This window comes from Eubalaena glacialis, chromosome 19 (genome assembly GCF_028564815.1).
Source record: "Eubalaena glacialis isolate mEubGla1 chromosome 19, mEubGla1.1.hap2.+ XY, whole genome shotgun sequence".
Classification (NCBI taxonomy): domain Eukaryota; kingdom Metazoa; phylum Chordata; class Mammalia; order Artiodactyla; family Balaenidae; genus Eubalaena; species Eubalaena glacialis.
This window is the reverse complement of record NC_083734.1, coordinates 38,587,041-38,612,671: the sequence shown is the minus strand read 5'-3', so window position 1 is coordinate 38,612,671 and position 25,631 is coordinate 38,587,041. Positions and strand designations below refer to the sequence as shown.

The 25,631-nt window shown below is 41.1% G+C and overlaps 1 protein-coding gene across 2 annotated transcripts in view; it reads left to right on the top strand.

Moving 5' to 3' along the window:
* The window catches only part of ZNF652 (zinc finger protein 652), a 61,731-nt gene extending 50,327 nt beyond the window's left edge, over nucleotides 1-11,404 (top strand). For both annotated transcript variants that reach the window (XM_061176242.1, XM_061176241.1), the window contains 4 exons: nucleotides 37-184; nucleotides 545-660; nucleotides 1,126-1,270; nucleotides 8,964-11,404. In XM_061176242.1, the coding sequence (XP_061032225.1) occupies nucleotides 37-184; nucleotides 545-660; nucleotides 1,126-1,270; nucleotides 8,964-9,475 (921 nt within the window). In that variant the 3' untranslated portion in view covers nucleotides 9,476-11,404. The remainder of the gene's footprint in view (nucleotides 1-36; nucleotides 185-544; nucleotides 661-1,125; nucleotides 1,271-8,963) is intronic.
* Nucleotides 11,405-25,631: the final 14,227 nt, after the last annotated feature.

Genomic DNA, 25,631 nt, shown 5'->3' with positions numbered 1-25,631 from the left:
CTATAAATAAAGATTATTTCTATTTATCCTGCTCAGTGTGTTTCCTGTAATAAATCATTCAAGAAACTCTGGTCCCTTCATGAACATATCAAGATCGTCCATGGATATGCAGAAAAGAAATTTTCCTGTGAAATTTGTGAGAAGAAATTCTATACCATGGCTCATGTACGGAAACACATGGTTGGTAAGTTTTTTCTGTTGCTTTCCTCGCACACCTATAATTTTCCCTTGTTCTTTGGTGTGTTTTATGCTTTGGATTGGGCAGGATATGAGGAACTGCCTTATTTGAATCAGTTTTGACTTGCTGAAACTAAATACAACGTGTCTTCAGTAAGCATCACCAAATTGGATGGTAGAGTCTTCCACACGCAGGTTTCTTTTCAACATTGTTATTTTTTTCCTTCAGAACTTTGCCGTTAAAGCCTCACAGATTAGAGAGTGATCAATTAAGATGGCATGACCACCTTACAGTACGACATATCTCTTTTCCCGTTTGAGCCTTTTGGTGGACTGTTTTTGAGTATAAGTGCATTCTGTGTTGCAGCACACACGAAAGACATGCCATTTACCTGTGAAACCTGTGGAAAGTCATTCAAACGCAGTATGTCACTCAAGGTGCACTCCTTGCAGCACTCTGGAGAGAAGCCCTTCAGATGCGAGGTAAGGCGTGTGCTGCCCACCAGGCCCAGGCATGGGGGCTGGCTTACGCATACGTGGTGAGCAGTGGGAGAGAGGTGTGCCTTGTGCAAGGCACAAGGCTGCGTTTCCACAGAGCCGTCAGACCCGTGCCCTGAGCGTTGTGTTATGTCACTGCTGGGTAGAGAGCGGTCATTTTTAACACAGAGTTAACTGTCTTAGATTAGGTTAAATTTGGGAATAACACATGACGAGTCATTTTACTTTTCTCAGTAATTCAGAGAAGTTAGATATACTTCAGTGATAATTATTTGAGAAATTTTCACTTTTATTATAACTCAGCTACAGAAATATAGCAGAGCCAAATAGTTGACACAAGCAGGTTCTATTTTGAGTATGAAAAATATACCTAATCTCAGGCTAGGTAGGGTGGGCGCAGGTAAAGCTGCTATGCTTGGCACTCAAAAATCTCCACTGTGTCCAATGCAGAACTGTGACGAAAGGTTTCAGTACAAGTACCAGCTACGCTCCCACATGAGCATCCACATTGGGCACAAACAGTTCATGTGCCAGTGGTGTGGCAAGGATTTCAACATGAAGCAGTACTTCGACGAACACATGAAAACACACACTGGTAAGAATTTCTTGGGAAAGGTACAGATATGTCTCAAGCACTTGTTAATTATCACCTGTGAGTCTGTTTACTTAAAATTCTAAACCACGAGTCTGCATTCGAAGTCCAAATTCCGCTTTAAATAAACCTGATATATAAAAATACAAATTTATAATGCCGAAAAATTAGGTTTTCATAATTTTATTTATTTAAAAAAGGATTGTTAGTGCCTTTTAACTGTGGGTTCCTTCAAGATGACGGACTCTTTATTTGGGACACGGGATCTCCTGAAATTGTATGAAACTTGTTTTGCATATGTGTGTATGTTATTTTTCTAAGGAGAGGGTTCTGGGTCTTTAAAAAATGGAGGACATTGTTTTTTTGGTTTTTTAAATTTATTTATTTATTTATTTATTTATTTATTTTATTTTTGGCTGCGTTAGGTCTTCATTGCTGCATGCGGGCTTTCTCTAGTTGCCATGAGTGGGGGCTACTCTTTTGCGATGTGCGGGCTTCTCATTGCAGTGGCTTCTCTTGTTGCGGAGCACGGGCTCTAGGTGCACGGGCTTCAGTAGTTGTGGCACGCGGGCTCAGTAGTTGTGGCTTGTGGGCTCTAGAGCGCAGGCTCAGTAGTTGCGGCGCACGGGCTGAGTTACCCCGTGGCATGTGGGATCTTCCTGGACCAGGGCTCGAACCTGTGTTCCCTGCATTGGCAGATGGATTCTTATCCTCTGCGCCACCAGGGAAGTCCCTGAGGACATTGTTTTTAATAGGATACCCTCTCAATATTCTTAAAGTTTGATTGGATTTTATTTACCAAAATTCACTACTTTTCACGAACACATCCATCAAGTGAGTTTAAGTAGTATTTTAACTACGTTGTGTTTTCAGAGGTATATGCTTCATAGCATAGATTTGAGTCTTGTAAGCATTGGATCACACAGCCTCCAGGAAGCTGGTTAGAATAATAGCCGCCTGTAAACACTGGGGCATTGTACGTCTGTCTCATCTTGACGCTCCGGAATTAGCTGTCTTTGCACAAATTTAACAGTGTGAAACATATTTCAAGTTTCTAAATAAAATCTAATCACAGGATTCTAGGTTCTATTAGTCTACAGAGTAGCAGAGCTAGAAAGAACCACAAGAGATTATCTTGCTTAGCCTGCTTAACTAGTGGTGAGGAAATTCTGCCCATGGCTGGGCCTCTGTAGTTCCCATCTCTATTAAGTCCAAAGAAAAATACCTGCCTGGTGAGCTTCTTTCCCATTCAGAGCAGCACCTCTGATTTCAAGGAATAAGCTAGAGGAAGAGCCATGAGAGGAGTTTAAGTAAATTACATCTCAAAAGGTAGTGATAACTTTGAAGCCTAAGTGGATAGCAGGATATATCAGAGTATTTTAACAAATTCTCCTCTTAAAATCTGGTGGCTCTTGGACAGGCTCTTAGTTCTGAGTCGCTTTTAGGGTGCAGTTTTTTGTTAATTCAGCAGGAAACTATGGAACTAGACAGAAAATAAGTTTTTTTGAAGGCAGAAGCTGTATCACATTCACACACTGTGCTTGGCACATAGTAGATGCCCAGTAAATGTTTGTCGCAAGATTGGAAGGAACCTCCAACCACTTAAGCCTCTGCGCTCACCTCCTCTTTTCTGCCCATCTCCCTGCGCTTCTTCCTCCCGGGTCCTCCCTCTCTCCTTCTCCTTCTGCGTTTCTTACTGTTTCTTCTTTCCCCTTTGTCCTTTTTCTTTCTTCAGGCCCTTAAATGTCCATAATGTGAAACTGAAGTGTACCTTTTGTGATTAATGTATAAGTTGAATAAAACTTTATGTTAAGTATTATTCTTTGACCAAATAGGCAAGCTGAACATTCCCTGTTTCTTCTAAAGGAATACAGCCACCTAAATTCACTTAAGTTTTTATTTTTCTCATTAAAAGTAGTAGTACATACTTATTAAAGTATATTAGAAAGTATGAAAATTGAAATGATCTATAATCTTATCAATGAGAGATGACTACTGTTAACATTTTAGCACATATTTTTTTAATTCTATAGTTTCTTAATATACATATAGATACTAATGCATAAGTGCTTATACGTTCATGTATATAGTAATAAAACAAAAGTTGGGTCTTTATGCTCTGTTATAACCTGCTTTTTATTTTACTGTATTATGTCATTAACAGTAATATCATTTTAATGGTTGTATAATAGTCCTTCTTATAAATTTGCTGTAATAATAGCCATCATTTATTATGCACATATATGTCGAGTACTATCTTAAATACTTTACATACATCATCTCATTTAATCAGTATAACCTTTACAGTGGTCCTGTTAAGGATGTTATCTCCATTTTATTTAGCCAGTTCCCTATTGGACATTTAGATTATTTCTATTTCCAATTTTTCTACTGTTATAAATAATACTGTGACAAACAACTTTGTGGCTAACACATCCATGATTATTTACTTAGGATAAATTCCTAGAAATGGGATTATTAGGGCAAAGGGATGTGTATAGTTTTAAGACTTGGTGGTATGTATTGCAAAATAGCCATCCACATATACTCTTACCAGCTGTGCATGAAAATACCCATTTTCCCAACCCTATCCAATGCTAAATAAAATCATTGTTGAATTAATAGGTGAAAAATGGTTTCTTACTGTGTTAATTTGCACTTAATTGCTAAATAAGATTGAGCATTTTTTTTCATATGCTTGTTGGGTATCAGTATATTTTCTTTTCTGAATTGCTTGTGCCTTTTCTGTATTCATCTTGCCATTGCAGTGTTTGGCTTTTTCTTATTGTTTATGATAGCTCTTTATATAATAGCTCTTTGTATATATTTATATATATGGGACATTGTTTAACACCGATATTAAAATTCTTTTCCCTGGTTTGCATCTGCCTCTTAGTATTGTTTGTAATGCTCACACTGGGAAAGCGCTGGATGGTGGAGTTGGACAAACCTGGCTCTGCCATTCACTAGCAGTGTGACCTTAAGTGAACTGTGCAACCCCTGTAGGCCTCTGGTTCCTTGGTACTAAATAAGGATGACAGTAGTACCTGAAAGGATCCAAAAAGGGTTAGCTTTTAAAGAAGAAAAGGGATAGCTCTTTTAAGGCTGGATGAAACCACATTTAGAGTATGTTTTGGTGGGGGTTAAGGCCATTGCAGGAACTGACATTGATTGGGCTGTTTCTTTGCAGTTAAAGAGAAGTGAGGTAGATCTTATCTAGGGAAGCCGACCAGCCCTCAGGCAGGGTTTCCTGGGATGGTGTGGACATGGGGTGAGCTCAACATAGAATAATTGTTGATTCTCTTTGTACCAGGCACAGTGCTAAGTGCCGAGGGATACAGGATGAATTAAGACCTGTTTTTTGCCCTGAAGGAGCTTACAGTCCAGTGATAGTGATGATGATGATGATGATAATAATAGCAGCACTAAAATGCACTGAATGTCTACCATGTACCAAATAGTGTTCTAAGCACTTTCCTCGAATTTCTAACTTATCGCAATAACCTATTATTATTATCTTCATTTTTCAGATGAGGCTCAGAGAGTAAAGAACTTGTCCAAGGCAGTCTGACTCCAGAAACACATACTTAGTTATTCTGATACAAATTTAATGAAGCAAGTAATAAAAGGGAGGGATACACAGGACATCATGAGGGCAAAAAGCACCATCCCAGAGTCTGGTTCTCAGCTTCCAGAATTTGTCAGTGTACCCAAGCAGATGAGGGTCAGAGGGATTGATCTGTGCTAAATAATCTTAATAATATATAAATAAAGTTGCTAATTTACAGTGAAAAGCCTGAGTGACAAGTGGTTCCGAACTCTTATGTTCTTTGGTCTGAATATTCTTTGCCTAAAATAAATTTATATTAGAAGCTAAATTATAATCACAAGATCATCAGGGACAGGAAATTACAGCAAAGGAAGGTAATTGAATGATCTTAATTGTGAGTACCATCCTTCATGGAATCCAAGAAGCCATCAGTTTTAAGACAAACCTCATTTATATATGGCTAAGAAAATGCTGCAAATTAAAGAATGACACGTCACCGATTGTTATGGTATATGTCAGTTTCACAGATGTAAATATTTGGGGGGAAATGCATGTCTTAGAATTAACTAATATTTATTTATAAATATTAATTAAGAATCTACTAAACGGGGCTATTGTAGCGAACAAGACTGAAATAGTCCCTAGATTCACAGAGCTTATAGTCACGTTGGGGTGATAGACAGGCAAGGCATAACAGTGGTTTGGTGATGAGAGCACAGTAAGTACAACTAAATGAAGTTGGTTAGAGTTTGATGGATTGGGGGAGGAGGGGAGGCAGGGAGTATAATAAGACATGATACTGGAGAGCAGTAAGCAAGTACCACATCACAGAATAAGCCATGTAGAAAAGTTTGAGCTTTATTCTAAGGACAGTGGGACGTTCTTCAGTGGTTTTAAGCAGAACGTGACACATCTGAAAGTTCGCTCTGGCTACAGTGTGGAGAGTGGATTGGAGGGTGGGAAGCAAGAATAGAGATGGTGAAACCAGTCAGGTGGATATTGCAGTAATCCAGGTGAACGATTGTAATGTTATGATAGGCCAGATATATAGATACACGGATTTCTGATGCTGTTCAAGGATATTCATAAGCAGATTGGGATGCTTGTGTTCATTGGCCAGATCACTTTTTCCTTTGAAAGTTAAAAAGACAGCTAACTAGCCAAATTCTTGCTCTTTCTATCTTCCCTGCAGATTCTGTCTTCATTTATTATGTGCATTCTTCAGACTCATTACAATACTGTTTCTTATAATTAGCTTTATCTGTATGTAACAATCAGGTTACATCATAAGATGTATTGACATATGTGCTTTCTAGTTACCTTGATGGACTTAGCTGTTAGTACCTCCTCCAGCCACCCATTTACTAGCACTTCCTTAAAGTGGGACATTGTGCAGGTGGTTGATTTCAAATGTTACATTTTGATTTTTCCTTGTTTCAGCCTCATTGTAATCTTACCTTGAGGTTTCAGGGAAACCTTATCATCAGTCATTAGCACAGTTAGGAGATGGGGCCTAATGAATAATGAGAGTTAGAGTTGGGTGGGATTGTGGGTTTATGTCTGGAATAACAAATGTGGGAAATTTGGTAGGACATCAAGAAATGGATAAAAGATTATTAAGTAGTTAAAAGGACACATTTAAATTTGAATACATGGATTTATGGTAGGCCAGTTCTAATAGTTTTTAGTCTTTCTGTGGCAAATCATTATAGCCTAGAAGACTACAAATGAGAGACAGATGATGAGAGAGATCCAGGACTGGATCCAGGTTTGAGCACATAACAGAAAGTTACATGTCCATACATTAAGTAAACTGTCAATGAATAAAGTGTCTAGTGAACCTAAAAAGTGATTAGTGAATTAAGTGGAGAATGTTTGCTTGTATTAGACTAATAATTCAAAGATTAGGTCCTTTGGCTCTGGTTCCGCATGGCTGTTAGGAATGAAGACTGTTAACTCTGGAGAGTCAAGGAGGAAGGGGTCAAGGGGGTTGATAGGTTATCAAACAGGTGTGCTTTTAAAACATTTTATTATACAAGTAAATCATGTTTATTTTAGAAAATAGGAAGTACATATAAGCATAAAAAATAAAGTAAAATGTCACTCATAATCCCATTATCTAGAGATGATCACTGGTAACATTTGTTGTATTTCTTACCATATTTTCCTACACATATTTTTCATTAAAAATGGATAATACCATGCATACGTGTTCATAACTTGCTTGTTTTACTTAATAGGCTATAGATAATAGATTATAGATTTTCATGTTAATAACTACATTTCTATACTTTTATAATATTGTTTTTAATGGCACTCTCCATTAGATGGGTATACCACAACTGATTTAATCAATTCCATTTAACATAGAATTTGAAGTTTTTAATTGGAGGAAATGGATTAAAAAGAAGGAACACAAGCCAGTAGAGAATTTGTCTAGAAAGATGAATATGAATCACAGTGAAGAGCCTAGCAGTGGCAGTGATTGAATAATGAAAGGTAGGAAGATAGAAGAAATATTATAGTCCGCAAATAGTACTGGTAACTATGGAGAAAACTGATCCCTCCTGACGGTTCGATTCAGTGTCTCATGGGAAGTGAGGAAAAGTCTGGCTTCCATGGAAGGAGGCAACAGGAGATGTCAGTTTTCAAAGGCAGAGAGAAGAAATAAGGACTACAATGTGGATAAAGAGGAGTTTGCTCGTAGTGTTAGAAGGAGTCCCAAAGTGGAGGAAAACAGTAAGAAAATAACATTCCTTTGTGTGTTCAGGAATGCACAAAACGTTGAGGTGTAACGCGCCATTGTTTTACGTGTCTGGCGCCAGACTGCAGAGTTTTAAATCGTGCCTCTCCACTGGCTGTAGAACCTCCAGCAAGTTTCTTAATTTCCTCATCAGTAAAATAGGGATAATAGCGTACCTACCTCATAAGGCTGTGAGGATCACCAAAGGTTAATAAGGTGTCAAGTGATTAGAACAGTGCCAAGCACACAGTAAGACTCCATACACAATAGCTCTTATTTATACAGAGTAGAATAAGGACACCTGTTAGAAACAAAGGGAGTAATAATTGAAGTGAGAGCAAACTCTTGTAGCAGGAGCTACAGTAGAGATACAAGCTACATACACTGAGCATTGGTGAAGGAAATGATAAATACAAGCACATGGTCGCTGAAGCACATGTAGACAGGTATTCCGCACCGCGCCACAGCATTCTGGATGAAGTGATCATGGACGTGTGTGTTCAAACATCATTTTGTTTCTCCCTATGGCCTGGGGAGAGAGGCAGGCAGCCATAGCATAGAACTAAGCAGTAAGTCCAAAGGAAAGTTAGGAAGTTTAAAAATTGACCCCTTAGAACCCAAACCTAATTTCCTCCCTAAGTGCCGTTAGAACTAAGGGGTTTTGTTTCCTTTTCGGCTCATTGTCCCAGTGGTTCTCCACCGAGAATGGTAGCCTGCCGCTCAACCCTTCCCACACCCATGGGCATTTGGAAATGGTGTGGGGACATTCTTGATGGTCAGAATTTCTTGGGGGCGTATAGTAGTCTGGCGCCAGGACCACTGAGCGCTCTTCAGGTGTGCAGACAGCCCCACGTAATGGAGAACCGCCTGCAGAGAAACACTGTGGTGCGAAATCTGTGTGGTAGGGTGAGTCAGTCCAGAATTTCCCCAAATAGCAAAAGCGTAAGCCGCATTCTAAGGATTATGTTCGAGTAGACGTGCGGAGACTTATTTACTCCACAAGACATTTTCAGCAAAGTCCTACTCTGGGTTTGAATGACAGAAATTGCTCACAAATCAGCTCGCCTATGCTTAGAGGCAGAGATTCATCTGTGGGCTTTGGTTCCCTGGAACACAGGAAAGCCGTTTGAACACTTCTTCCTGTAGGATGTGGAAGATCACTACTGTAGAAGCCTTTTTTTTTCTTTTAACCAAGCCCAGATGATAGGCTGTAAGTAAGTTTTAGTTGTATCTGCTCTTTTTTTGTTAAGTCCCAACTTTGGGGAACTCTTTTATGACTATTAGAATATAATATGCCATAAGGGAGAGGAGTGGTAACCTCCTTTTTTAATATAAGGAATAGCTGGAGCACATACTTGCCGCCTAGTGTGTTAATCCTGTTTTTGTGTCTGTGTTCGTCTCAGGAGAGAAACCCTTTATCTGTGAAATCTGTGGCAAAAGCTTCACCAGCCGCCCCAACATGAAGAGGCACCGCAGAACTCATACAGGCGAGAAGCCCTATCCGTGTGATGTGTGCGGCCAGCGGTTCCGCTTCTCCAACATGCTTAAGGCCCACAAGGAGAAGTGCTTTCGGGTGACCAGCCCCGTGAACGTGCCGCCTGCTGTCCAGATCCCACTCACAACCTCCCCGGCCACCCCGGTTCCTTCTGTGGGGAGCACCCCCACGACCCCCGCCCCTCCCATCAGTATGAACCCCGTCAGCACGCTAACCCCTCGGCCCATGCCCCACCCCTTCTCGCACCTTCACATCCACGCGCACCCTCACCACCCACACCACCTTCCTATCCCCCCAGTCCCTCACCTCCCCCCACCTCCAGCTCTCTTTAAGAGTGAGCCTTTAAATAACAGGGGCCAGGGTGAGGACACCTTCCTGCGGCACCTGGCAGAGAAGAACAGTTCAGCCCAGCATCACTAACATCCATCTCCTTAAATGTGTTCTCCACGAGTTCCGTGCCCCGGTGTGAGTTTGCAGAGAGGGGGTTGGTGAGCATTTCTGTAGCTGTCAGACTCTCCTCAGCCTCCACCAAGAGCTTTGTCATGGTCTTGGTGAATCAGCACATCCGAGGGAGTGGACAAGAAGACCTTGAGCTCACGGAGGGAACTGTCGAACCAGGGAACCACCGAACTAAAGCCCAAATTGCTTGCATTTTCTGGTGACTTTTATAAATTTCAAATACTCAGACTTGTGGAATTTTATAATTTCATATCAGCTGATGAGGTATGCTTGCTTTTATATCCTGGACTTCTCCTCAAAGAGGGGACAGGCCTGGTTTCCTTTGTACTAATCGGGAAGGCTGTGACATTAATCCAGAGCATTAATTGTATCACTGTGTATCGTAACAAATTCTTTTCAGCTTTTGGTGCTGGCTTCAGAGTTGAGCTAGCCATGTTTCACAGTATATCAAGCATTATAGAGAAAGACAGAAATTTTCTTCTTTGTGTAGCTCTCCTAATGCACTCTTTATTTTACTACAGAAATTATTTTAGAGTTTTTGTATAGACTTCTTTAGTAGTCTGTTTCTAAAATGAAATGTATTTCAATAAGCAGTGTAATTTTTTCAGTGTAGCTGGACCTATGTTGTAAAATAGAAAAAATTTTTATAATCATCAAAATGTGATTCTTAAAGATGCATATAACTTCTATAGTTCAAAGTTATTCTTACATCCGTACAACTCAAAGGTGCTTCAGAGACTAGATGTATCTGAAAGGGTCTCCAGGCCAGGTTATTGCAAAAACGAGGTTTTGCTTTCGGAATTTGGCATAAGTACTTGGTAGTTTTTTAATCTCTGCTTAACACTCGGGGGCCTGTTAGGCTCGTGGACATGCTGTGTCCTCCATGTTTCGTTTGGTTCAGTTAGTACGTTGAATGGAATGATTTGCAGAGGGTTGAGCCTTTTCCAGGGAGGTCACCTGAAGCTGGCCTGTTTTGAAAATCTGAGTAAAGCTGTTCACCGTCAAGAGGAGGAGGTGACGGAGGCTGTTTCCTCTCAGTCACGTCTCGCTTCCCCCAGAAACGTGTTCAGGTTCAGCCTCTGTGGGACGACAAATGGAAGTCTCCTAATACACTGCTCACTTTAAGGTTGCTTTATTTTTCTAGAATTGTTACAAAAAGATAAAATAGTACACTAAAGTCACAAACATGATGTTGCTGATAGTGGCTGAGAAATTTGGGTAAGAACACAAATTGGTTATGACTTTTAAAATGTCTCTTCTATCCATGGATGTAGTCACAACTTCGAGCTATTCTAACACAGTTTAAATTGTGGTGAGAGAGAGAAAACGACGTTTTGCTGCCCTGTCCTCTGCAAGCGATGATGTGATAGCAGCCTTCTTGGATAAGGAGAGCCACAAATGGGGCAGGTTTGAAAGAGTTTGGGTAACTTCTAAAGAGCATGGTCAATCAGGAGCTCATTAGAAGAAAGGCTGAACAGAAGGGCTAACAGATTGGTTATATTTAACTGATCACATTTATCCTGACTCAGTGTAGCTAAAAATTTTGTAATTTTTCATCTCAGCGAACTGAGTTTCAAAGCGAGGTCTACTTTCTTTCTTTCTCTCTCTCTCTCTCTCATTTTTTTAATCTTGAAATTTCTTCATTTTTCTTTCCTCAAGGTTTTAAATCTTTGCCTGAATCAGAACCCTGACTTTTATTTATTTTTTATTTTTAATATTAAGTGTGCAGATAGACTTACAGCACTTTTCTGGCTGATTAGCTCTGTGGTAGGAAAACTGGAACTCTTTCCATTGAGGTTAAGTCCCTATTTTTAAAATATCGCATTCTCTGTTAGCTTTTTGGTTTAATATTTCCAGATTTTTTCCTTCTGATTACTGCCTTTGTCTTCTATAATGAGCATAGGAAAATTTGGGAATGAGACGGAAAAGTATCTCAAGACATACTTTTCCTGTTTTTGGTTTTAACTTCTAAGGAATGTGGTTTTAAATATTTGTGTACATTCTTTGAACACTCAAGTACCCAAACCAATAAGAAAAGTTAATTCCTTATTTATGACTGTTATATCTTTAGTGGCTGCCTCCCCTTATTTACACAGTCTCCTTGGCATTCCATGACAAGTTTGTGGATATACACCTTTGTGTGGACATACCATTATTTCATGTCCAAGCTTGTAATATTAAAATGATGTTTAAGATGTAAATTACAGCTTAGTTAATTGGTTATACCTTATTTTGTTCTAAATAAATTTACAATATTGGGCAGCAGTTCTGAATTCTAGACTTGAGACCATTGACTCAACCATTTTATGAGGTGTACTATAATTACACACTGGAAAATTCAGGTAGTCATATTTGATTTTTCATTCAAGTGAATATAGCCATAAGAAAATATCTACATAGGAAAAAAAAATATCTACGTAGGAAAACCAATATTAAGCAAATAATCACCACCACCCTTAACAGAAGCAAAGAAAGGATTATCTCTTTAAGAAATCAGCATTGTCACACAATACAGTTCTTAGTGAAATGTATTGTGGAACAATCTGGAAACTTCCAATTTTTCTTCCCTAGATAAGTATACCTTCCCTGATTTGGGGATTGTGGTCTTCGGGAAAACTGCTCAGAATATAATGACTCCTCATCAGTGTCATATTACATATGCCTAATGAAATGCATTAAGAATATTCGTAACAGTAATGCTTCTGAATACAAGAACTGCAGAATTAAGCCTTAAACATATATGTGCATCAGGTTTAACACGCTTAAGACTCAAACTCAGGGTTAAAATTTTGATTGGGGTCCTCTACTAAAATAAAAGTTGCATTGTATGGTGTGTTCCCTCCCACCTATAGTACAGCACCCTGTGACTTCTTCAAAACTTATTACCTACTTGTTATCTGTTTATGAAAAAAAGAACTATGGAGGAGTTTGAGTTCTCAGCCCTTATCTGTACTTAAATTTTAAAGACAACAAAGGCCACATTTCAGCATTATATAGATACCAAATTGAGGCTGTTTCTCATGACTTAATTTTACTGTCTTCAAAGGCTTGTATCGTTGCTAGAGTTAAGACTTACTTGAAAATTCCCAGCTTGAGTTGCTATTGCTTTTTAAATTTTTTTTGCACTTTTCTATTCTTTTCTCATAGATTTATCATTCAAATATAAACTCTTCCTTAGCCTTAATGAAAGGCTGCTTGTTGCTTTCTCAAATTGAGTGGGGCAGGCTCATGCTGAGTCAGATTTTACATTTGAATGAAGAAAATAAGATGAACAGTTTAAAAGCATGTGGCTTCCTTTCCATGTATATTTGTGATTTGATTCTTATTTTTAGCAAGCAGGGAAGTCTCCACATAAAACTTTACTACAGTAGTTCAAAGTAACCTTTGCAAATCACTTACGTATACTTTTACAGTCTACCATTTTTACATTAACTGTTCTAAATTAATGACTGAGCATGGACATTACCATAGTTGTACCATCTTTTTTAAAACTACATTGGTTGGAAGTACCTTTTCATTGTGGTTAGAATGCTCCCTCCCTATAATTTGATTGTCCCTTGTATACTAACTGGAGGCAAAATACTCTGAAGAGATACTTGTAAACTTTTAATTTTCTACTTCTTGAAATTTTTTTCACTTTTTATGTTTTTTTGAATGGATATGCTTGTTTAGCTTAATTTTTATTTCACTGGAAGTTTTAAATTTTAAGAAAACCAAGCAGAAATAGAAATCCATTGCAGATGTGTATATATATTTACCACATCTTGAAGATTTCCGTTAGTGAAACACAGAATGGTAGGTGGGGTTTTAATGTTTAAAAAAAAAAAGAAAGAGAGAGAAAAGAAAACTAAAGTTAGAGAAACCGATCTGTTTGAGCTACTGCGTAGAAGAGACAACTTTTACTACATCGCTGATCCACATGATGAACATTTCGATGCTGCTCCAGACTGTATGGGAAGTATTTGATGGAAAAGGGATAAGTTACATTTAAGAATTTTATCAACTATCTCCCATTACAAAAATCAACTCACTTGGAATTCTTCAGGCTATAGAATTGAGCACGTAAATATTGGGTTTTAATTTTCCTTTGCCTAAACCAAGATAGGAAATTTCCCAAAAGATCATTTTTTTTCGGGAATGAAAGGTCATTAGCCACTAGAGATACTGGCATTATTATGTACTAGCAACACCCTAGCTAACCTGCTTTTGTCATCTGTAGTGTTTATAACAAATAACAATGACCTTCCAACCCTGGACACTACCTCGATAAAGCAAACCAGAGATCCTCTCTACACTTTCTATGGAAGCCATAAAGGTTGCCATCAATATATCTACTTTCATAGTTCTGTACTTTTATACTCTCTAGACTTTTTATAGACTTTGTGATCAGATCTTTTTGTCTTAGAGGATAGGTTTTGCAAGATTCAAAGGAAAATCAAACTCCTTGGTTGTCCCAGCTTTGAAGCTTTAGCCTCAGTAAATTTGTTTAAAGAACTAGATAATGTACCACTTATCAAATTTTTCATTAAACTATTTTGCAGAATTGCATATCGGGAAAACAAACTTCTCTTTCTCATTCCCTAAGTAGAAGCTATACTGTTGCAAGAAACTACTTACAAAGTGGATTTCTACCTTGTTAGACTCTGTGTATAACTTGATAATATATGTATTGTCATAATGTTCCTGGAGTTGTTTTTATTTCCTTATGACAGATTAGTGAGTGTACATCTCTCACTAATCCTGTGTTATCTCACTGCAGCTTCAGTCTCTCTCACTCTGTTCTTGAGTGCCTTCAAAAAGCCAGCATCATGGAACATTCTTTTCCTGATCTAAATCCTACCTCTGATTATTCATCCTCCATGAGTATTGGAACTCACTCTTATTCCAATTGATTTGTCTCCACAAACTAGCTCTAAAACCTTGGATGTGAATTTTTTATGTATTTCTGTTTTGTTCCCCCATGTCACGTTTAGATTACATTTTAAACTTTTATTTATATCTTATGTCGTCACGTATTACATCTCTAGTGATGAAAGGTTTTGTCCTTATCTGAACTCCTCATGTTCTTTTCTTTCACCAAAAAGTAGATGTTCCTTTCAAATTAAAGGTCATTGAGTATCTCTTTTGCACATCTTTTTCTCCTCTTAGTCTTCCCGAATGCCTCCCCTTTCTGGTTAAGGGATCTTGAATGCTGCTCTTGCTATGCCCTGTTCGGATATGCTCTCTCTCTTCGAGAAACACTGTGCCAGGTTGTACCCATAATGTTATTTTAGTCAAATTAATTTAAAATTGCTCTCTGGGTTTATCAGAAGTCCTTTACTGATGTTTGATCTGCCTCTCTCATCCTTCTGTCCCTCAAAAACTTCCAGTTACTTTCTCTTCTACTTGTTCACATCTAATTAATCTTTAAAATATTGTTGATACGTAGTATATGAAGGATGTAATAAAAAGGAGGTTTCAGTGTGTTCTCCATGTGACATGAGCACCTTATTGATAAAACATTGTAGCAATTGGCTCATCTCTCACAGTCAGGACTGCAGCTTGTGCTGTGTACAGGTCTCTTGCTCCCTTTCAGTTCTCCTCCAAAACTGAAAACAAATAGAACTCATTAAAATGAGGAAATTAGATTGCTTTTTTTTTAAGTGAATGAAAGCTATTGAGTTGAGCATTTTGGCCTTAGTCGAAATTTTTCCTTTCTGACTTAAAACGTCATGCCTCTTTCCTTAAAGTTAATATTACTAATACTCAGGTTTTCAAGGCTAACTAACAACCACATGAAGTGGGAGTCTAAGAAGGCAGCTGTTAATAAATTCTTGTTCCTTTTATCTGGCGACAGTATGTTATTGGTGGGACAGTGTAATATTGTGAGAATGCTTATGTTTGATAATGAATAAATTCAAGACATTTGAAGATGTCACTGGCTGTTTGGAATGGGAATACTCGTTTACAAAATGAAAAAAGTAGATTTCTACAGAAATAAGTAACAAGAGTTTCTTGTTTGAAATCTTTTTGCTTTAGTATGCCTTGATAGTCCCCAAACCTAGAAGTTTGCCTCTTTTAGGTAGTAACTGGCTACCTAAAGTAACCACTTTGAATCTGTGGCTTTTCTCCTGGGAATCTCAGGCAGTACAGCAGTGGGAGCCGTGCGGGGAGTGGGGGAGGTGGGGGGGTGCTCACACCTGAGGAGCCGCATCCCTGAGACAGACTGTTGGCTTGTTTCATGTCTTTGTATGTAGGAGACGTTTGGCATAAGTATCAAAGGGCCTTTGCCCCTAAGAAGTGTCTCCTCCACTTTCTAGTTTCACACTATTTGAGCTTCCCTGGTGAGATCAGGGATGTTACAAATTACTTGAAAATGATTTTGGGGATGGGGCAAGAAGGGGTAGGAGCTGAATTTTGCTTAACTTTGGAAGGAAATCTGGAACTTGCATTGTTGGTTTTGATCAACCAAAGAGCCTGTCTCTATAGTGGATGTGCCAAAGAATCAAGTTGTTTCTAAATATCCAGCTCCTCTGAACAAACGCCGCTTCCTTCTTACCTGCCTTTAACAGGTGAAAAGGGACCGTGTGATCACAAGGCCGGAGACACCAACTCACATTCTGCATAGGACTTGAGGCTGCGTTTAATTGCATTCAAAAGTTGGTGGGAAATATTTTGTTCTTTTAGAATCTCTAGCCTATCCTAGAAATATCTTTTCTATGCTTCATTATTCAACTCATTAGACTTGTTCCAAAAGTAAAAAAGAAAGAAACTGTGTGGCATAGTTTTGGTGTTTACTGCTGAAGTTGTATCCCCAACCATATATATGCAGCCTCTGAAAATCAGATGAATTCTTCTCAATCTTCCGTAAGTCTGCATGTGCATCTTCCTCTTGATATGGGCAGTATGATTCTGCTCCACCAGCAGTACTGGCTTTGTCCACAAGGGAGCAACAAAATACTTTAGCTTCTTTATTCTCACCTTCTAAAGAAAGATCCCGCTTTTAAGTCTCTTATAGAATATTCTCTCTAGGCTCAATATTTATTTATAGATCTTGGTTTTTAAGACATTTTCCCTTATTACTAAGTGCTCAGCCTTCATGATGGAAACAAAGGTTGATATGTGGGTCAGAGGTCCTTGTGGGTCAGGCATCTGAATTAGCCTTTTTACATATTGGTGCCAGAGATTGAAAGCCAGAACCTTCCCATGGGGGAATCCGTTGTGTGCTAAATGCAGAGCAGGAAGGCCACCCTCCTTACTTCTTTTCTCCCAAATCCCACCACCAGCGCAGGGTCATTACATCTCTGAGAAGGACAAGAGCGGCAGGGGTAACTCTGGAGTATGAATGAGGAAGTGCTTCTTACCTTCTCTGCTCCAAGCAGATGTCTGTTACAGCAGAGACCAAGTCAGCGGGGTCAGCCCTGTGTCCTGACCCGTAGGGAGTCCCCTGCAGCAGTCACTCCTCCCGGTTAGAATTCAGTTTGTGTTCCCTCTGTGTCAGTTTCTTGTCTTAGGGCTCCTGACCCTCATCAGCTCTCTGACCGGAAGTTTCGTTTGTGCTCATAGCAGCACCTTCCTCACAAGAAGCAGGTCAGTAATCAACTAAGAGGAAACACCAGACCCAAGCTATTTAGCCCGTAGAGCCAGGAGGCATTTGCACCTGGAATGGCCTTGCGAACAGATACCTGCTTGGCCCTTTTTCCCCAGCCAAGTCTGACCCTGAGCGATACAGACAGATAGAGGCATCCACTTGTAACCCCAGCACTTGGCGAAAAACAAAACTGAACCTGTGATTGGTTTAGGTAACAGGGGGCCAGGTGTAACTTGTTTATCTTTATTTTTGTTTTCCCCAACAGTACTGAAATCACTTGCACTTTTCCTCATTTCTTAAAGAAAAAATCCAGTTTGCTTGCCAGGAATTGTTCAGCGTTAGGTTTACAAAGCTTGTTGTTGAATGTTGAACATTTGTCCAAAGGAGCTTGACAAAACAGAAGCTGCTTGGTCCCTGTTCTGCCTGCTAGGTCATAAGGATTAAGGCCATGTAGCTGGGGTACTTGTGTCAAGTCCAGAAGAGGGCAGTGTCCCTCTCCTACCTCTGTGAGGACGCAATTGAAGGTGAAGTTGGACTCATGTAGGACAGGTACCTCTCGTGCTGCAAAGAAGTTTAGAGGAGTCTTTCAGTTGGGGAGGTGACAGGTAATAGGACAGGATCTCGTAAGATGGGAAAGATACTGGGGAGAGGAGAGCTGCTTGGCCCCAGGGAACCGTAGTGAGGGGGAACCAAGCTTCCCTCCTGAGTCTCCAAACTTGCCCAGCTTCCCTGAGTCCTCTGTATTCCAGCATCCTGTCAGATCCCTCAATGTACTGATTTTCCCCCCTTGTGTTAACTATACCAATATTATTTTTTTAGCAATTGAAATGCACTTTTTAATTTCAACTCAATCATGATTTTAAGTATAAAAAATTTATAGACTGTTAAAACTACTTTTTTGTGTATTTTTAACCACTTGATGTAGCGTTGTTTATTTTATTCTTATGAGACTCTGGTACAAGGTGTGCCACTTCATGATATTTCTGAGATGCTGGGCCTTTGGATGTGTACGGTAACCAACTTAATGCTAATGTTCACAGTAAAAAAAAAAAAAAAGAAAGTAGTCATATCCATTGTGTGTATTTCTTCACTTCATTTCTTCCTTATCCTCAGGTGACAGTCCTCATAATAGGCTGCCCAGCCCACAAATCCTGCTGACCTCTTTATGAAGGGTAACATGTTTTCAAGGCTGCTGGCCAAAGTTAGAGTGATTAGTTCTCTTTTATTCTCTGCTGCCTGGCTCAGTGCTGATTGGTTTCAGTAACACTACTCTGTCTAGCTGAACGATAATCTGAACATATCCTAGAAAACAGTGTTTGAAAAAAAGGATCACGATTGGGTTCTGAATCAGTTTGAAGAAAAAGAAGACAGATGGAAAGCGCTTACAGAGTACACTCAGTGCAAAGCAATGATTATAAAATGTGGTACTTGGATGAGGCTCCTTTTCCTTCCCCTATTCCCATTAATTCGTGCACTCATCTGTTTACTCCACAAATGTTTATGGAGTGCCTAACATGTATTGGGCCCTGACCTGGCCACCGGGGGTTCAGCCGTGAACAAGACACAGTCCCTGCTCTCATGGAGCCCGTGTTCCAGTGGAGGAAACCTGACAACAAACAAGTAAATAATTCTCCAACACTGAGGCTTGCCCTCAGAGCTATTACTGTAGCCACTGGAGGGTCAACTATTTTCTATCCAGCCTTTCAAGCGCAGGTTCCACCCTGTTTCTTTCTGTCTAAGGATTCCAGTGAGGGAGTTAAGCACATAGAAGGGAAATCTTGTTCAAGGTTCCTTTTGTTTAAAACCTCTTAGAACGGAACAAAACTGCCCAAATCATAGAATTACCATTCTTATTCTCTATCATCTTGTAACTCTGACTAGATGCTGATGTTAACACACTTTTTTCATGAATATAAAGTAGATATTCCCCCTACCCCAGTGTATACTAAATCAGTGGCTTTCAAACTTTGGCTGTGACCCATAGTAAGAAATGTATTTTCTCATTACTTGGCTGTCCAATATACATATCTATGAGTTTATTTATACAAGTGAATTAAAAATCCAAGAAAAATATCTTTGTGCTGCACTTTGATATTTTCTATTCTATTTTTTAAATGCTGATCGTGAACTACTAAATTAATTTTAAGACCCACTAAGCCCTACCTGCAGTTTGAAGAATGTTTTTCTAAAGCAGTGTATATGTGTATTATTTTATTCCAGCAGCAGCCTGAATTCAATTTCATACAGAATCGGGTTGTTTTAACTGGATCTTCTAACATTTTAAGTCTTACGTGTTTCTATTTCTGACTGGGTCCAAACTCTGAAGCTCCCTGCACAGATTAGCCATCTCTCATTCTGGTGCCCTGCAGTGGAGACAGGTCAAATCTTGGGCACACTGCAGTCAGTCCTATCTCATGGGGCCTCTAACCCACTGCCGGTACAATGATCCTCGATGAGTCACGCCTCCTTTTGTCCACACCCTTTTGTAGTCTGTCCTTGCCCCTCCTTCCATTAAACTCCCAGTAAGAAGTGTGGCCATTCTCAGCTCCCTTGAATCTGGGCCGGTCTTAGGAATTCTTTGACCAATAGAATGTGGGGAAATGATGTTGCAAGTCCTGGAGCCTTGTGCAGCTTCTGCCTTTAATTCTCTTGGAATATGACTGAGGAAGCTCAGGTGAGACCACTGACTGATGAGAAACTGCGTGGAGAGAGAGGTCCCAGCTGTCCCTGTCAAGGTTCCAGGCACGTGGTTGAGGCCATCGCAGACCCTTCAGTTCAGCTGACACTCCAACTAAACGCATGCTTAAGAGCCCAGGTAATACCAGCAGAATAACTGCCCAACCAACCCAAAGAATCACCAGAAATAAATTACTTTTGTTAGAAACCACTAAGCTTTGGGGTGGTTTGTTACACAGCAACAAGATAACTTGGAAACGCCCTCAGATTTAGGTCTAACAGTTACTAAGAGCTTATAACTTTGCACAGTCCATTATGCAAGAACTTTGGGGGGGGCATAACGATATAACAGTTTTAGCTCATGTGTAACCCTGCTACTTCTATTTCCAATCCCTATTCAGCAGCTATGAACTTGGAGAGGAAGGAGGGTTTCCTCATGTCCACAGCTGATTTCATCAAGAACACCACCATTTCAGAATTCCCCTCCACCCAGACTTCTGGCCTGCTCTTCTGTGTTCCCAGCCTTATTCCTGAACTTCCTGGGTTAGGTACTGCCTGGGTTTAGAGCCCTCTGACTGGTACATCTCACCCCCAGTCCCTGCACCTAAAGCATGGTAGCCCCTTACTTAGCTTCAATCTTTGCAACGACATTGACCTTCCCAAGATGTTATCAGGGGAGACAGTAAAAGAGTTAGAAACACACAGGCTTGTTCACAGACAAACTTGGGCTCGATCTTTTCTCCCCTAACCGTCACTTCTGTGGCTGCGAGTAAGTTATCTAACCACTCTGCGCCTGTTTCCACATCTGCAAGGGAGGATATTAATAGCAACTCCCTTAAGGTCACTGTGAGGATTGAATAAAGCCGTGCAGGTAAAATGCTCAGCTTGGTGTTTGCCAGGTAGTAGTTGTGACAGGCAGCTCTAGGGTGGCCCCCACCTCCTGGTAGTCACACCCTGTGCAATCCTCTCGCCTTTAGTTGGGCTGGTTTCACAACTTGCTTCTCAGGAATGGAATATGACAGAAATGATGCAGTGTCACTTCCAAGGTTAGTTACAAAAAGACTCTTGGTCGTGGTCTCTACCTCTCCAATCACCAGCTGCCGTGTCATGAAAATACTTAAGGCAGCCTATGGACGACTTGTCCAGGAACGGAAGCCTGCCAGCAACCCCATGAGTGAGCTTGGAACTGGGCTCTCCAGCACAGTAGAGTCTAGAAGTGACTTAGCCCAAGCCAGTAGCTTGGTGACCCTGAGCCAAAGACACCTGTCTAAGCTGAGCTCAGATTCATGACCAACAAACTATGGAATAATACGTGTTTGTTGTTTTAAGCTACTAAGTTTGGGGGTAATTTGTGCAGCAATAGAAAATTAATACGAAGTACAAATGTTATCTATTAGCAGATAGAGAAAACAATGATTGCAGTGGATGCTGTGGTGTGCTTCCCAGATTCTCCCCTCTTCAGGGTCGAGGCACTCATTCTCCCAGCTGCTCCAGAGCGTTTGTGCTGACAGCTCTCAGCTGAGTCTGTCTCCAGGAATTGCTCTCAGCTGAAGACAGCCACCTCCCCCAAAGTCACACCTCCTCCCCTCCCCAAGGGCAGCCCACATCCAATGACTAGTTGGCACAGAGGTATAATGACCCGGACCTGTTGCCTCAAGGGGGGAAATTTTGAAGAGCTGCCCTCTCCTGAGCTCCTGTGAGATCAGCCGAGGACTTTATTGTGAATTCATCACAGTTCCACTCTGCCCAACTTGACCTCTGTCCAATCCTTCTTCTCTGAAGACTTTCCAAGTTTTCATTCTTGGGAGCCTGACCTAATACAGTTGGTACCAGGACTGGCTAGGGGAAGCAGAGTCAAAAACGGGCTTTTGTACCCTTGGTAGGCAGCTGGTGATGGAGACACCATCACTAGTGATAGGTGGGACAACTGTTCAAACTGTCATCAGTGGTGACCCTGTAAAAGGGAATGCACTTCCGGGGTGGCAGGGGGTGGGGGGCGGCGATATCACAGGCTTTTGAGAGGCGGGGGAGGTACTAATTCTAAAGACAGTGGAATCTGAAGGCTGTCGGTGAGCACCATTGACACATTAGGGAAAGATAATGAATGGCCAAGGGTGTTTAACCACCAAATGAAGACAAATGTGAAAGCCGGAGGGCCTTGTGTTGTTGAAAGTCCCCCTCATTTGTGATATTTGTTATGTAGCGATAGAAAACTAAAACACGTGTGGGTACCTGGAAGCAGGGTGCCATAACAAATACCTAAAAAGGTAGATTGCCTTGAACTGACTTTTAGTAGAAATATGTACATTAAAGACAGTGCAGGTCAAAAGAATATGAGGAAAATTTAGAGATCCTAAATTGTCTTAGAGAAAGCCTCAATCTCCATGAACAGATCGTTAATAGAAAGATGAACTTAAGACACTGACGGTAAGGGCTCAGATGGAATTGAGAAATATGTTATTGGAACTGAAGGGAAGGTAACTCTTGTTACGTAGTGGCAGAAAGCTTAGCAGAATTGTGTCTAGCAGTTACGTGGAAAACAGAACTTATAAGCAAGGAATGTGGATATTTAGCAGAGATTTTCTAGGTTTCTGGTTTCTATATTTTCTGGTTTCTTTTTGCTGCTGATAGTAAAATACAAGAGGAGAGAAATAAATCAAGGGAAGAACTGTTAAAAGGAACGGGGACTTGATGATTTGAGAAATTCTCAGCCTATCCAGATTGCAAAAGATACTAAAATTCAGAAATGGCTGCCAAAAACTGGCATAGAGAAAAGCCCTGGTATGTGGCTATACAACCTTTTGCCGAGGCTTCAGAAAGATCCAGAAGCCAGTCACAAGAGATCAAGGAATGTATTAGTTTGCTAGGGCTGCCACAATGAATTACCACAAACTTGGTGGCTTAAACAACAAAAATGTATTGTCTCACAGTTCCCAAGGCTACAAAACCAAGATCAAGGTGTCAACAGGGTTGGTTCCTTCTGAAGACTGATCATCTGTTCCATGCCTCTCTCCTAGCTTCTGGAGTGTTACTGGCAATCTCTGGAGTTCCGTGGCTCATAGAAGCATCACCCTGATCTCTACCTCCATCTTCTCATGGAATCTCCGTGTGTGTGTGTGTGTGTGTGTGTGTGTGTGTGTGTGTGTGTTTCCCCTTGTTATAAGGACACCAGTCATATTGGATTAAGGGTCCACCCTATTCCAGGTTGACTTCATCTTAATTGCCTCTGCAACAACCCTATTTCCAAATAAGATCACATTCTGAGGTACTGGGGGTTAGGATTTCAAGGTATGAATTTTGGGAGGACACGATTCAATCTATATTAAGGTATTTGACATAGATCTCAATCAAACCAGGGGTCCTCTAGGAAGCTTAGGGGTTATTGCCCCTTAGCCTTCTCAGCAGAAGCCAAATATAGAAGAGGGATTATTCCAGAAAGACATGTGGGAGAGACTTTTGTCTAATGGAGTGATTCCCTGTGCCATCAATGCAAAGCCCACAAGGTTCTTGAGAAATTTATACCCACAGGAAAAGAAAGACACAGAGTAGAAGATGAAAGAAGGCTTTTGGGTCCCCCAAATTTCACTGGCAGGGAGCAGTTTGATAAAAAGGTCTCAGCTACAAACATGTCCTGTCTTCCATGAAAAACGAAGAGGGGGCATCCAAGAGCCCAGAGGGCAGAGTCAAGAGCCATGAAGAGTTGTTCCCAGGCCTTGAAACCTAATAGAGTTTGCTTGACTAGATTTAACAGCTGCTTTGGACTGGTGACATTTCCTGCTTTCTGAACCAGAATACAACCATTGTCCTAAGCCTGTCCCACCATTGTGTGTTGGGGGCATATAACTTATTTCTTTTTAATATATTTATTTATTTTATTTATTATTTTTGGCTGTGTTGGGTCTTCGTTGCTGCGTGTGGGCTTTCTCTAGTTGCGGCGAGCGGGAGCTACTCTTCGTTGCGGTGCGCGGGCTTCTCATTGCGGTGGCTTCTCATTGTGGTGGCTTCTCTTCTTGCGGAGCATGGGCTCTGGGCGCGCGGGCTTCAGTAGTTGTGGCTTGCGGGCTCTAGAGCGCAGGCTCAGTAGCTGTGGCGCACGGGCTTAAGTGCTCCGCGGCATGTGGGATCTTCCCGGACCAGGGCTAGAACCCATGTCCCCTGCATTGGCAGGCGGATTCTTAACCAGTGTACCACCAGGGAAGCCCTAACTTATTTCTTTAGTTTCACAGGTCCCTAGATGGAGAGGAACGGTGCCCAGGAGCTGTACTTAGTGGCTGATACTCAGCAGATTCATCTGCACCTGATTTACATGATGAAACTTTATACTTTTGAGCTGATGATATTTAGATGAGATTTTGGATTTTGAATTGATGCTATAATAGGATGAGACCCTTGGGAACATTGGAAGGGGATGAGTGTATTTTGCGTTTAGGAGGGATGCGAATCTTTGGGGGCCACAGGGTAGACTGTAGAAGGCAGGATTCTAAAAATGGCCCTCCAAGATTCTATGCCCTAATCCATGGAACCTGTTAATTCGATGGGACTCTACTCCTATGATTATGTTATGATATGGCACAGCGGACCTGACACCCTGAGCAGAAACCAGTCCAGCCTGCCCAGACTCCTAACCTACATAATTGCATGATACTAAGTGGATGTTGCTTAGAACAGCTGTTTGTGGTCACTTGTTATGCAGCAATAGAAAACTAACTGTCTTGGCAGCATATAAGGAGAAACTCTCATCTCCTGCAGTCAGAAAGCAGAAAAGCTGAAGATCAGGTCCAGGACTTAAATATAAGCGTAGCAGAGCTCCAGATAAAGTTGAATTCTCATCCACTACAAGTCTACTATGACAAGTTCAGGGGCCTGGTTGGGAAGGGGTGGAACCCTGAGATCTGTAATGGGGACATCTGAGTCCAAGGAGTCCCAGGTCTCCCTGAATCCTCTGGTACTGCAGAAGTGGTTCATTCCTTCCTGGAAGAGACTAATTTCCCCCTCTTGCTTAAAGAGGATGCAGAGACCTCTGCCTTGCACACCTTGCTGAGTCTACTCCATCTCTCCTCCTGGCTACCAAACCAATAACTAGGGCCAAGCCACAATATCACCTAGCCAGGGAAGTGCTGGCCTTGCCAAAGGAAGAAAAGGACTGTGCCGTTGTCAATTTTTGCCTCTTCGCCCCAAATATACCCTTCACTGCCTGATCTGTAAGAATGGCTCTGAGCCCTTTAAATATTTCTCCTTTGCCAGTTGGCAAAATGCTAAGCTTCATCACTAGAGGGCCATGGAGGACCTTTGCAGGAGAAAGGGGTTTTCCTTCGTAATTCTAGTGTGTCACTCCTGGCAGGCTCCTGCAGCTTCTCCAGCTCCTGGCTTCTGCAGCATGGGCAGCTTCCCAACTGTCCAGTTCTGGTGCATGACAGTCAGCAGCACCTAGCAGCCAGCAGCATTTCCCAGCGCTCCCCTCAGTAAGTTTCACAGTGGACTGTCCCCAGCGACACACCTCCCCATGCATGGCTCCCCCAGGCATCCTGGAGGGCAGATTTCGATGAGTTTGCAGGGCGGACTTCCAGCAAGTCCACCTGCTCATCGCCACAGTGACTCTTCTGCCGTCCTTCGAGCCATGACCACATCCTCTCAGCAAGATCCGGATCTCAGCCCAGGGATGGATGGCCTCTTCCTTGGGTGCTCCATCCCAGCATTAGGTAGGGGTGGTGGCTGTTCCTTAGATCTGCTACTCCTATACTCTTTTGAGTTCTCTTTGTTTTTTACTAGCCAATCCTTTATTACTCCAATTCCCTATTATACTTCATTATTCTACATATTGAACTTTTCCTGTCCAAATTACAATGTGGTTTCTGTCTCCTCCTCGGACTC